General features: G+C 36.7%; 2 protein-coding genes across 2 annotated transcripts; both read left to right on the top strand.

The window, feature by feature from the left end:
• Positions 1–3347: 3347 nt before the first annotated feature.
• On the top strand, positions 3348–7333 carry LOC21391424. The gene is made up of 4 exons (XM_024161344.1): positions 3348–3834; positions 4101–6388; positions 6601–6774; positions 6986–7333. Exons 1-4 carry the CDS (start codon positions 3348–3350, stop codon positions 7331–7333), a joined length of 3297 nt encoding a protein of 1098 aa, XP_024017112.1.
• Positions 7334–7565: 232 nt separating this feature from the next.
• LOC21412598 (helicase protein MOM1) lies at positions 7566–9624 on the top strand. Its single transcript, XM_024161345.1, has 3 exons — positions 7566–8114; positions 8198–8411; positions 8730–9624. Exons 1-3 carry the CDS (start codon positions 7599–7601, stop codon positions 9434–9436), a joined length of 1437 nt encoding a protein of 478 aa, XP_024017113.1. The 5' UTR covers positions 7566–7598; the 3' UTR covers positions 9437–9624.
• The last annotated feature ends 3723 nt before the right edge of the window (positions 9625–13347 follow it).

The following is a 13347-nucleotide window of genomic DNA, read 5'->3' on the forward strand; positions in this document are numbered from 1 at the left end:
CCAATAGCAAGAGCTCTAATTATTGGAAGAATGTGTTTACTAATATATATATATATATATATTTGATAATTATGTGTTTACTAATATTGCTTTTGCTTATTACACCATGTCATCCATTCAAACAAAAGATATATATTAGATCATAGCTAAGCACGTCCGTGGATCCACAACTCCGCAACACACAGGAGGAGTGGGCCCCACAGAGGGATGGGGAATGCCTCACGCCAACCAAACACCATCACCTAAACATCGGTAGAATAAGAAAAATGTTAAAAGGAGACCATCGGTTAAACACCATCATTTAATAAAAAATGAGCTTTATTTATGAGTCTCACGTTATGAGACTCATCCTTTAGTTGATGGTGGTAGCACTATTAATGTTCTATAGCATTACTAGTAGAATAAAGATAAATGTTTCTATTATAAAGGTCTCGTTCATTTTACCGATTCGAATTTTCAGTTTTAGGTTTTTACAGTAAAAAGCTCTCAAAAAATGTCACATCAAAATTTTCTGCTACAGTGAAAAGCTCTCAGAAAATGTCACGTCTCAACTCGAATTAAAAACTCAAATCTGCGAAGTGAACGAGGCATCTATCTCAAATAAAAGAAAGTGGTTTTAACACAATTATCCCGAACTTATCATGGTTTAGTAAATTGCCCCTTAAACTTTTAAATTTAATAACTGCTGAACTTGTAAAATTGTTACAATATACTCAATTTTACTAAATTTGTTCAAATTTTTTATTAGACTTAAGGGATTAAAAGTTTAAAAATTGAATTATTTGTGTTACATTTGAATTGGAATGTTAAAATTTTTTATTGAACGTATTTTTTTAATACTAATTTAACACAATTATCATTAAAATGAGACATATTATAATAATTTTATAACTTGTGAGTGCAACTTATTAAAATTAAAAGTTTAAGGAGTAAGTTGTTAAAGCCATATAAGTTCAGGGGCATATGTGTGAAAAACCAAAACTATTGATATGAGACATCGAAAGCATTAAATGGCGCGCTTAAACCACGTCCCTCTTTCTTCTTCTTCTTTTTTTTTTTTTTTTTTAGCCCTTCTTTTTGGCTTTTCCCCGGAGCTCCAGAAGAAGAAGACCTAACACCTTTTAATCTCAAGTTGAAATTTTTCAGCAACTACATTTCCATGCAGGTGAGTTCACTTTTCACTTGATTGTTTTTTTTTTTTTTTAAAAAGTTAACAGTAAGAAACCCTCGACTACCCAAATCCCGCGCGTTTCTCCGATGAGCTAACTCCATTTTCCGGCGCTGGAGACGGCGATAAATCCCGTGTTTTGGAGCAAGAATACGACGATTTTGGTAAAAAATCTCTCACATCACATCTCAACTCAAATTAAAAATTTAAATCAGTAAACTAAACGAGCCTTACGTATCTTGTGGCTATTGGATCTTCATACAATCCAAGGGCTAGGTGACATGTGGCCGGCAGATGACGGTCACTCATGGCATTGCATGATGATTCCCTTCTACATCTATATTATTCCCAGAATTTTGTGAAACAAGAAAATATTTGAGCTCCTCGATGTGTTCTTAATGTATTTAATTAACGACCATAAATTTATTGTTAAGAAAGCCATATTTTGGACTTGGAATACAATATGATCACGGTTTCCATTAAAACATAATCCAATGACCCCCCTTCTATCTTTTATGGTGCATGAGAGCTGCATACCTATTCTTATACTAATATTTTTCTTCTTTACTTTTGAGAGAGACTACTTGGCCAAAAAAGAAACAGTTCTTCCACAAGGCTCTCATAAAACTGTGTAATGTATATCATATAAAAAACGTTATGGCCAATAGCAAGAGCTCTAATTATTGGAAGAATGTGTTTACTAATATATACATATATATATTTGATAATTATGTGTTTTTGCTTTTGCTTATTACACCATGTCATCCATTCAAACAAAAGATATATATTAGATCATAGTTAAGCACGTCCGTGGATCCACAACTCCGCAACACACAGGGGGAGTGGGCCCCACAGAGGGATGGGGAATGCCTCACGCCAACCAAACACCATCACCTAAACATCGGTAGAATAAGAAAAATGTTAAAAGGAGACCATCGGTTAAACACCATCATTTAATAAAAAATGAGCTTTATTTATGAGTCTCACAAGACTCATCTTTTAGTTGATGGTGGTAGCACTATTAATGTTCTATAGCATTACTTGTAGAATAAAGATAACTGTTTCTATTATAAAGGTCTCGTTCATTTTACTGATTTGAGTTTTCAGTTTTAGGTTTTTATAGTAAAAAGCTCTCAAAAAATGTCATATCAAAATTTTCTGCTACAGTGAAAAGCTCTCAGAAAATGTCACGTCTCAACTCGAATTAAAAACTCGAATCTGCGAAGTGAACGAGGCCAAACTATCTCAAATAAAAGAAAGTGGTTTTAACACAATTATCCCGAACTTATCATGGTTTAGTAAATTGCCCCTTAAACTTTTAAATTTAATAACTGTTGAACTTGTAAAATTGTTACAATATACTCAATTTTACTAAATTTGTTCAAATTTTTTATTAGACTTAAGGGATTAAAAGTTTAAAAATTGAAATATTTGTATTACATTTGAATTGGAATGTTAAAATTTTTTATTGAACGTATTTTTTTAACATTAATTTAACACAATTATCGTTAAAATGAGACATATTATAATAATTTTATAACTTGTGAGTGCAACTTATTAAAATTAAAAGTTTAAGGAGTAAGTTGTTAAAGCCATATAAGTTCAGGGGCATATGTGTGAAAAACCAAAACTATTGATATGAGACATCGAAAGCATTAAATGGCGCGCTTAAACCACGTCCCTCTTTCTTCTTCTTCTTCTTCCTTTTTTTTTTTTTTTTTTTTAGCCCTTCTTTTTGGCTTTTCCACGGAGCTCCAGAAGAAGAAGACCTAACACCTTTTAATCTCAAGTTGAAATTTTTCAGCAACTACGTTTCCATGCAGGTGAGTTCACTTTTCACTTGATTGTTTTTTTTTTTTAAAAAAAGTTAACAGTAAGAAACCCTCGACTACCCAAATCCTGCGCGTTTCTCCGATGAGCTAACTCCATTTTCCGGCGCTGGAGACGGCGACAAATCCCGTGTTTTGGAGCAAGAATACGACGATTTTGATGTAGCATTTTGGCGTTTGGCTTCCAAAGCACGGATTTTGTTTTTGTTTTTCTCTGAGATTCTGGGTTGAATTCGAATATTCCTATGTGTATGGATGCATGTGGTTATGATATGATGGTTGTGGTTAGGGTTTCTGAATCGCCATATTTGGACCTTTTGTTAATCTGACGCATTTTGCGATTTTTAAGGATGGGAAGCGATACTCGACCTAGTCGCAGAGTCAAGGACGACGAGAATAGCAATTCGAAGGGGAAACGGAGCGGTGACAGAGGACTCAGTGCTGCTTCAATCTCTGCGGCGACATCTGATTCGTCTGGGTTGAGAAGATCTTCGAGGGAGACATTGACAAAGAAAGTCACGGCTCAGACCTCGCCGAGCGTTTCTGTTAGGAAATCCGAGCGGCTTGAGAAGAAATCGCCGAAAACCCCGTCGGAGAGAGTGGAGAAGAAATGCACGCCGAGTCCTCTTCTGAAGAAGTGCGATCAAAACTCAGGCTCATCTCCTAAGAAGCAGAAGAAGAGAAAAATGGAGAAGAGTGTAAAAGAGCTAACATCAGAGACTGAGGAAGTTGGTAGAAGTGAAAGGCGCGATTCGGAACTGAAAAGGAATAGACTGGATGGTCGATCCTACAAGGCAATGTTCTTCAAGAAACAGCTGAACAAGGTTAAAGCATCAGGTAATTGAGTATTATATTGCCCACATTTGTGTTTCTTATCTCTTAGTCATTCCGATGGTTCCATCTTTTTCATGAGAAGCATATCTTTTTGCTTATGTAACCATGTTGATGTAAGATTATGTTTGTTGATCCTTTTGTAGTTATTGACGTTCGGCATTAGTAACTTTAGCACGATAATTGTTCTGTTGCCATTCTTCATATTTAAAATCCAAGAGTGAATATGCTATTGTAAGTAAAAACCTTTTTTTTTTCTATTGGAGGTTTAGATGATAGTGAGAAGCATGCAAGAGAGAATATGTTCTCTCAGGGAGATAGCAACAATTGCCGAGGCGATGGGATCAACAAGTGTGTTGAAAGGAGGTTGGGGGAATTGGGTGACGATGGTGGAACAACTGAAAATGCTGATGATGAACTGGAAATAATACCAGAGAATTGCTCTGAAGTGGAGAAGGCAAAAGAGCCGGAGTTGGTAGATTCTCCATTCAGTGGAAGGATAACCGATGGTAGAGGCCTCAAGAGTGATCATGATGTGATACCTACCAACAGAAAAAGAATCAGGCTGGATGATGCAGATTTTGAGTACTCAAAGCTCAGGTGTTTGAAACGATTGTTTTTATATCGGACTGGGAAACTCAAGGTTGCAGACTCTCCTAGAGCTCCTATATTATCTCTTAGTGATTCCCCAGAGGACTATATGAACGGAATACATTCTCCATCTTCCATGTCGGGACTGGCTCTAGGAACTAAATTGGAGCAGAATGATATTTCTAGGAGCATAAAGACAATCCAGAAGAAATTCCACAAGAAGTTGAATAAACTAACTCAAAAGCAACGGGAAGAAAAAAATGAATTAGTGCGTAGTTTTGAGGCAGATAAGGCGCGCATAGAGGAAAAAAAGAAAATGCAAATTGTTGTTATCCGCTCATGTTTGGAGAATAATACTTCAATGAGAGTGGATAAACTTAAGTCGGTGGAAATTTCTTTTGCTAAAGAATTTGAAGAACTCGAACAGCAGATGGACACACGCTTGAAGAAGCTTGAGTTAGAACATCTGGCTGCAAGGAGAAAAATTCAGGATAGAGAAACTCAGTGCATAGATGCGGTGAAATCCTTGGTGGCTCTTGATGAATTGTCAGGCAATAGACCTTCAAGTGAACCTAATGATAATACAGGAGATGTTACATTGAGATTTCCTCAGACCAATAGTTCTAATGATGGTGCTAATAATATTGCTCATGAAAATGTGAATCCACCTTCATCTGAAGAGCAAATCTGTAATGGGTTAACGGTGAATGTGTTAGAAAAGGAGATTCAATTGAGAGTGCCAGAGATGATAGGTTGTAGTGAGGTTCCATTGGTAGTGTCAGAGACGATAGGTTCTGGTGATGGTCTAGAAAACCTTGTCTCAGGAGATGGACCTTCGTCAGAAGAGCAAATCCCTAATACAACTGCCGTAAATGTCCCAGTTAATGAGATGCAGCCGAGAGTACCTGAGAGTGTAGGTCTTGGTGATGGTGACACTATTGGCTCTGTCACTCAAATGTCACTTGCAGAACAAAATCAAGACACGGTGAATGTGTTAGAAGAGGTTCAATTGAGAGTGCCAGAGACGATAGGTTGTAGTGAACTTGCAGAACAAAATCAAGACACGGTGAATATGACAGAAAAGGAGGTTCAATTAAGAGTGCCAGAGGCGATAGGTTGTAGTGAGATTCAATTGAGAGTGCCAGAGGCGATAGGTTGTAGTGAGATTCAATTGAGAGTGCCAGAGGCGATAGGTTGTAGTGAGGTTCAATTGGGAGTGCCAGCGATGATAGGTTCTGGTGATGGTCAACAAAACCTTGTCTCAGAAGATGGACATTTGTCAGAAGATCAAATCCCTGCTACAACTGCTGTAAATGTCCCAATTAATCAGATGCAGCCGAGAGTGCCTAAGAATGTAAGTTCCGGTGATGGTGACACCATTGGCTCTGTCATTGAACCGTCACTTGCAGAACAAAATCAAGACAAGGTGAATGTATCCAAAAAGGAGGTTCAATTGAGAGTGCCAGAGACGATAGGTTGTAGTGAGGTTCCATTGGGTGTGCTAGAGACGATAGGCTCTGGTGATAGTCTAGAAAACCTAGTCTCAGGAGATGGAACTTTGTCAGAAGAGCAAATCCCTTTTACAACTGCCGTAAGTGACCCAATTAATAAGATGCAGCCAAGAGTACCTGAGAATGTAAGTTCTGGTGATGGTGACAGCGTTGGTTCTGTCACTCAAATGTCACTTGCAGAACAAATCCCAGACACAGCCACATTAAACGTTCCAGGTGGAGAAAATACATTAGTGCCTGAAGCTTCTTGTGATGCAGTGGAAGTTAGTCAAACCAGCATAGAGAATAATGAAACACAGACTGTGGCATCAAATAAGATTACTGGCATGAACCAGCAGGATATAGTGGATAACGCTTTTGATCAGAACTCTCCGCTTCAGGAGTTGTCTCTGGGGAACTTACCTAGTGTGCATCCCGCAATAGCCATGATTTATGGTGATCTAATGTCAGCTAATCAGGTACTATTACTGTTCATATACTATTGTCGTTATGTCATTGTGCTGTGAGGACCTCCTATGCCCTACTTTTGATGGCATTTGTCCGTGATATTATTTTGTTGACTCTCGATACATCTTCTCTATCTTCTGTGTATTACATCCTGTGAATGAAATGGGCTTACGAATTGGAAGAAGTGCTTTTAACAGTCGGTTAGTGATCTTTAATTTTACAGGCATGCAAAGATGAATATACTCTACCATCTATATCCTGTGGAATGCAACTTGGAGATGTCCCACCTCGTGATGAGCAGAATGCAACTGAAGTTATGCAGTTGTCTCTGGGGAACTCACCTAGTGTGCATCCTGCCATAGCCATGATTGATGGTGATCCAATGTCAGTTAATCAGGTACTATTACTGTTCATATACTATTGTCTTTATGTCATTGTGCTGTGAGGACGTCCTATGCCCTGCTTTTGATGGCATTTGTCTCTGATATTATTTTGTTGATACTCGATACGTCTTCTCTATCTTCTCTATATTACATCCTGTGAATGAAATGCACTTAAGAATTGGAAGAAGTGTTTTAACAGTCGGTTACTAGTCTTTAATTTTACAGGCACGCGGAGATGAATGTACTCTACCATCTATATCCTGTGCAATGCAACTTGGAGATGTCCCACCTTGTGATGAGCAGAATGCGACTGCAGTTGTATGTTCAGTGTCCCAAACAGTTGAACCTGCACTGTCCTACCAATCTGATCATGAAGCAATGGTCTCTGAGCCTGCTGTGCAAGTGCATCTGTCACCGCCCTCTAATTCACCTCGTAGCTTTAATGCAGCTGCTGTACCTTTTGTTGGGGAAGTTGCAAATTTGCCAAGTAGTGAAGGTTGTACCTTTAATCCGGCCACAGAACTTGTTATGAACCCTCCTCTCGTGTTAAACCCTCCTATGCCCTGCTTTTGATGGCATTTGTCTCTCTGCTTTTGATGGCATTTGTCTCTGATATTATTTTGTTGATACTCGATACGTCCTATGCCCTGCTTTTGATGGCATTTGTCTCTGATATTATTTTGTTGATACTCGATACGTCTTCTCTATCTTCTCTATATTACATCCTGTGAATGAAATGCACTTAAGAATTGGAAGAAGTGTTTTAACAGTCGGTTACTAGTCTTTAATTTTACAGGCACGCGGAGATGAATGTACTCTACCATCTATATCCTGTGCAATGCAACTTGGAGATGTCCCACCTTGTGATGAGCAGAATGCGACTGCAGTTGTATGTTCAGTGTCCCAAACAGTTGAACCTGCACTGTCCTACCAATCTGATCATGAAGCAATGGTCTCTGAGCCTGCTGTGCAAGTGCATCTGTCACCGCCCTCTAATTCACCTCGTAGCTTTAATGCAGCTGCTGTACCTTTTGTTGGGGAAGTTGCAAATTTGCCAAGTAGTGAAGGTTGTACCTTTAATCCGGCCACAGAACTTGTTATGAACCCTCCTCTCGTGTTAAACCAATATGTTTTACAACCTTCAACTTCTTCCTCAAATCTACCCATTGGTGCATCAGGAATGCATTTTCCTAACTTGAGGACTTCTGTTGCTTTTGAATTCAATAACCGTCCTGCAGAAGTCGTACCTGCAATGCCCTGGTTACCTGCACCTCAGCACCAGGACTCACTTAAGAAGGAATTAGAACGGTTATGTAAAGAATTTGACCAAACATGTAAAGGTTTTGAAGATAAGGTTGGTTTCAAATTACAAAATTCCTTTTCATCACTTTTTGTTTGTTGTTGCATTTCTGTTAAAATAATCATCTCCTTGAGCAGAAGCTGCATCTGAAAGCCGAGGGCGACAAGGAGATTGCTCAAATTCTCCTTAAGTATGAACTTAAGCAACGGGAGGTTGATGCTGAAATTTTTTCCAAAAAGAAGGAGTTTGATGATATTCGTAACAAAGTAGTCATGAATAAAATGTTGGCTGAAGCATTCATGTTTACATGGATGGAATTTATGCCATCTGGTATACCAGGAACACAACAAGGTACACATCCCCTTGATAACTTTTAAATTGCTAGTGGAACAGAGTATAGTTATGCATTTCAAACCTATGATCTCCTAATCACACACACACAAATAAATAAATAAAAACTAAAAAAACTACTATGATTACGGTAAAGATGGTTATATATGCAAAATACTTTCATCTTCATGCCTAAAAAATTTGACCAATATTGTCCTTGGCACTTTCTCTTGAATTCCATATATGCTTGCGTGCAATATTTGCATATGCCTACATTTTGGATTTGTTTGTATTATCTGTCTTCAACTATATGCTGCTAATTGATATTTTGATTGGCAGATATAAATGTTGGTTACATGCAGCAGCCGATTCAGCTATCAATGCAACAAAGTGCACAAAGGCCTTTGCTAGCTGCCAGAATGTCTGCGGCCAGCACTGCTGCTGCTAGCCTGCAGACTTTACCTCCTGAGCCGCAGACAACCGTACCTGCATCAGTAATCAACCCACACAGCATACCTCCTCCAGTGCAAGGTGCTAGCGCTATGTCTGCCCTCTTTCCAAGTGCTATTGCAAGACCCCCGCAGATGAGCTCCCTCTCCTATTCCTATGGAAACCCACTAGGTGGTGCTGAAATTCGTGCCCGCCCTCCACATCTCCGTGGTTCAGCACCCACAACAAGTCTTCCTCCTCGCCCCCATAGAATGTCGACTCTGCCACCAACAAATGCCTCGGCCACACAGTCAAACGCGCTACCAGTACCATGTTTTCCACTTCCATTGCCATCTTCCACAAATCAGTCCGGTTGCTGTGATGGTACCCTTCGTCCTGAAACTTCCAGAGGTTCGCATGCTCTTCCCAACATATTATCTGCTCCGGAGTTAGTTAGGAATGTTGTCCGCCCACCTGCAGCTTCACCATCATTGACAGATTGGCTTTCAAACACTGGCCAGTTAAATACCTCTGACTTTATGGCAAGTAGTGCATCGGTTAACCCGGTTGGTACAAGTGCACCGACTGAAGTAGTATATTTGTCAGATGACGACTAACCATGATGTCTAGCTGGTTAAATTAACACTGACCCAACATGGTTTTTGGTACTCTGGGTTGTGGGAATTTTTTTTGTACTTACATATGTGAAAGGGAAGAAATAGCAGACACTTTAACTTCCCCAAGCCCTTTGTAATTTTTTACATTATCAAATTATTATGTATAAATATAAACACTTTAACTTCCACAAGCCCTTTGTAATTTTTTACATTATCAAATTATTATGTATAAATATAAGTTTATGGATAGTTGTATAAAGAACATTATTGCTATTATCCATAGTTTTGTCCTGTCATTCCTCTCATTACTATAATCTTCAGTTTACCTGATGAGGGTTAATCCGATTTTTGATTACATTAAAAAGTATGCATTCTGTTTTTTTGTAGTTGATTTTTGTTATTTTCTCTTCTTTTCCTTTTCCTGAAGATGATTAGAAATTCTGTTAAACATCTATGGCTAGTAACGCTATTATTTGAAAATGTCTTTTTCATCGTCAACTTGTTCTTGTGGGTTCTTTATCATTTCTCTATAAAGAAGATCGTTTTCTTGGCTATTGTTCCTTTATTAACTAAATATGTTGATGTCTTTTTTCCTTTGAAAATCGTTTTAGATGTTGCTGCCATTTATCCGTTATCGTTTTTTACTTTGTTTTTTTTAACTGCCAGTGTCGTGTTGTCAAGCTATTCTTTTATTTTGTTTCCTGTTGTTTCTTGATCTTTTAAAGTCAATGTCATTCTGTAGGTTATTGCCTATATCTTAGCTCGTATTGTTTTTACGTCAAATTTTTTCAGCGATACTATTACCGCGTTCCAGTCAATGTTGCTTTCTTATGCTATATTCCATTTGGTTACTGTCGTTTCGGTGCTTAACGTGGATTTATAGTTTTTTTGTCGTTTATCCACTTGGTGTCGTTTTTGTCTATGGGGTGGTTGTTGTTTTCTAACTTCTTACGCTACTGTTATATTTCGGTCGTGGGTCAATGTCGTTTTGTTATTTGGTGTCGTGTTTACTGTATGTTTCGTTTGCCAACGCTAACGTTTGTCTTCTTATGCTATCACTGTTGCCTTTCTTTAGTTTCAGCTTCATGTCGTTTTTTAGGAAATGCCGTCCTCTTATTCCCGCTAATGTCGTTTTTCTTGGGATAACTTCATTGTCGTTTCTTCACTTGATGTCGTTTTTAGTCATGTTCCGTCGTCTTGTCAAATCGGGTTCGGTAGACGATGCCTACGGACGGTGCAAGTAGCAGAGTAAAACAGTAATGGGACATTTCGTGATCTTCAGGTTTCAACTTTCAAGCTAGGTGGATAATGACTTAATTTATATTCTGTTTGGTTAGTTGAAAATGAGTTTTCTCCTTCTTTTTTTTCCCTTTGAAATCTATCTTTGTTGAGTTAATATTGTTTAGTAGAAATTCATGACTTCTTTTTCGTTTTTCTAATGCGTTAGTTTGATGAAATGTGCATGGAAAATTAAGAGCTATGCATGGAAAATTAAGAGCTGTGGGACTACAAACAAAACTAATCTCGTATTGATAATAGGTCCCATTGTCGTTTTGCTCTGTTCTTCCCTTTGACCGATTCTGGCTCTAGTTAGCGTTATTATTTGATTCTACCTTTGAAGCACGTGGATCGGGACTTTGGAGCATTGGATGCAATTTGCAAACAATAGAGAATTAGTTCAAGATTGAAAAGTCCAGAATACATTGATACATTATATATGCTATTGTATATATAGATAAAAATTTCCCAAACGAGGTAGTAAATTAAAAATAAAAATGTAAAAAAAATTATGAAACTGCAAATGCGGATCATGGACTTATTGTCTCTATTATCTAGAAGCTTAAGCGTACCCTTGTTCTAATTTCGTTAAATTGGAAGGTTTGACAAGCAATTCGGGGGAATATTAAATAAATAAATAAAAGAGAGTATAAAAAAAAGGAAAAAATATGAAGCATTTTTGTGTATATGTCATCAATATCAATATCAATACTATTACTTTCTAAACTTCCATCTCGTTCGAAGTTTCAACTTTCAATCCTATATTTGAATAGTATTATAATTGTGTGATACATATTTGTCCCAATCCACTTCCTTTTGTCCTGTCATAATCTCCAGTCCATAGGGTTTGATAAACAGAACTCTCATCTCTTTGCTTGTGTGATAGCTTTTGAAAACTGTGGTCTAGTCACACGTTTCGACACAATAATAATAAGAATAGTTAATTAGGGTCGTTGTCCTGTTCACGATCCCTAGATATACAAACATTTTCTCCAATGGTTTTTTTCTTTTTCTTTTTCTTTTTTGGGAGGTTCATCCATTATATTTAGTTCCTAATATTTGATCATAATTTTGATCAAGCCGGGTTTTAGCTTCATTGGACTCGATTAGAATGGCAAAACCAACTTGCAATTCTTTTAATGAGAATTTTATTGTACGACGGGGAAAAAAACTAATACTAGTGCTTGTTTTTTACTGTCAAGTATGTAATAGATTCTTCAACTATGTTGTTTTTTTAATTATTTTGATGTGATTTTATAAGATTTAATATTCATAAATATGGGCTACCGTACATCATACCATAAATATATATATAATGAAATTGTCTCCGGTTCAGTAGCGGACTTAAATGATACTTGTATATTTCTTCTTTAAAATATGTATATTTTCTCTTTAAAATGTGTATATTTTCACTTAAAATATGTACCTTTTATGATAAAATATATAATATATACATGTTTTAAAAAAATATATACACTTTTTAAAAAGAAAATACAAGTGCCTTGGCCTATATATAATAGTGAATGCCAATATTTCTGGAGTTGATCTTGCGAAATTGTACTCTCTTATCACCAATGAGGTTCAAAGAAAGAGACTAACGACAGTTGTCAGTCAAAGATTTGTATTTTTTTAATTTAAATAGTTGAGGCTGCAGGCTTAAGCCTGCGTCACTTGATTATTGTTTTAAGTTGTATTTTTTTAATTTAAATAGTTGAGGCTGCAGGCTTAAGCCTGCGTCACTTGATTATTGTTTTAAGTTTAATCTCAAGAACAAGTTGTTATCTTGAATTGGTCAGTCTATTGCGATGACAAAATCACACATAGACAAAGCCTATCAGTATTACTTTTCTTGAATTGAGGCCGGGTTAAAAAAATCTAGAAGTTCAACTAAAAACTGTTTTTTTTTTATTATTTATTTCTTTTGTAGAGAATAACATTTTTGAAGTTAGTATTTTGCGTTAAGTATTATTAATCTGAACTTTCTTCTAAAGAGGGTGCAAATAAATGTAATTTCAAAACATAACTTGGATAGATTAAAAAAGTAATCAAGTTTTTCTTAGGTACATAATATAAAATATGTGAGATTTTCTCGACAACGTGTGATATCCTTAATCCCTAATATCATAAAAATAAATTGACGAAATCAATAATTAATGGACAGCTTAAGACTTAGGTAGTGTTTAAATGGACAGCTTAAGACTTAGGTAGTGTTTAAACATCATACATGATCTTTTATAGCAGAGAAAATTGCGACTTTATCTTTAAGAGTGCATGAGTCTGGATTTTTACTTTTTATTCTTAATTAATACTTTTTTGCTAGTATAGTTATTTAACTAAAAGAGTTATTAATTAAGAGTAAGTGATAGAAATCATGACTCATACACTTTTTAAGGAGTATTTGTCTCTTTTTTTTTTATCGCATTGTCTTGTGGTTGTGGCCAATTTTAATTAAGTGCTAGTGCCGCAAGTTGAGAAGAAAACACACCGTTGCGTCCTCTCTTCTCAAGTCCCCATGGAATTTCAATTTCTCTTTTACCACCTCACACCAAAATACCAATAGAATGAATACCTTTTATTCATTTCCGGCAATCTTTAATAATGCCTTTGACTTATATATATATATATATATATAT

The sequence above is a fragment of the Morus notabilis genome, unplaced genomic scaffold (genome assembly GCF_000414095.1).
Source record: "Morus notabilis unplaced genomic scaffold, ASM41409v2 Scaffold922, whole genome shotgun sequence".
Lineage (NCBI taxonomy): Eukaryota > Viridiplantae > Streptophyta > Magnoliopsida > Rosales > Moraceae > Morus > Morus notabilis.

Bases quoted from the DNA above. Each gene is read 5' to 3' on its own strand.
- LOC21412598 (XM_024161345.1), top strand. From the start codon at position 7,599: ATGCAACTTGGAGATGTCCCACCTTGTGATGAGCAGAATGCGACTGCA. The intron at 8,115-8,197 runs GTTGGTTTCAAA...CTCCTTGAGCAG, and splicing joins GTAAAGGTTTTGAAGATAAG to AAGCTGCATCTGAAAGCCGA. The intron at 8,412-8,729 runs GTACACATCCCC...TTTGATTGGCAG, and splicing joins TATACCAGGAACACAACAAG to ATATAAATGTTGGTTACATG.
- LOC21391424 (XM_024161344.1), top strand. From the start codon at position 3,348: ATGGGAAGCGATACTCGACCTAGTCGCAGAGTCAAGGACGACGAGAAT. The intron at 3,835-4,100 runs GTAATTGAGTAT...TTGGAGGTTTAG, and splicing joins GAACAAGGTTAAAGCATCAG to ATGATAGTGAGAAGCATGCA. The intron at 6,389-6,600 runs GTACTATTACTG...TTAATTTTACAG, and splicing joins ATCTAATGTCAGCTAATCAG to GCATGCAAAGATGAATATAC.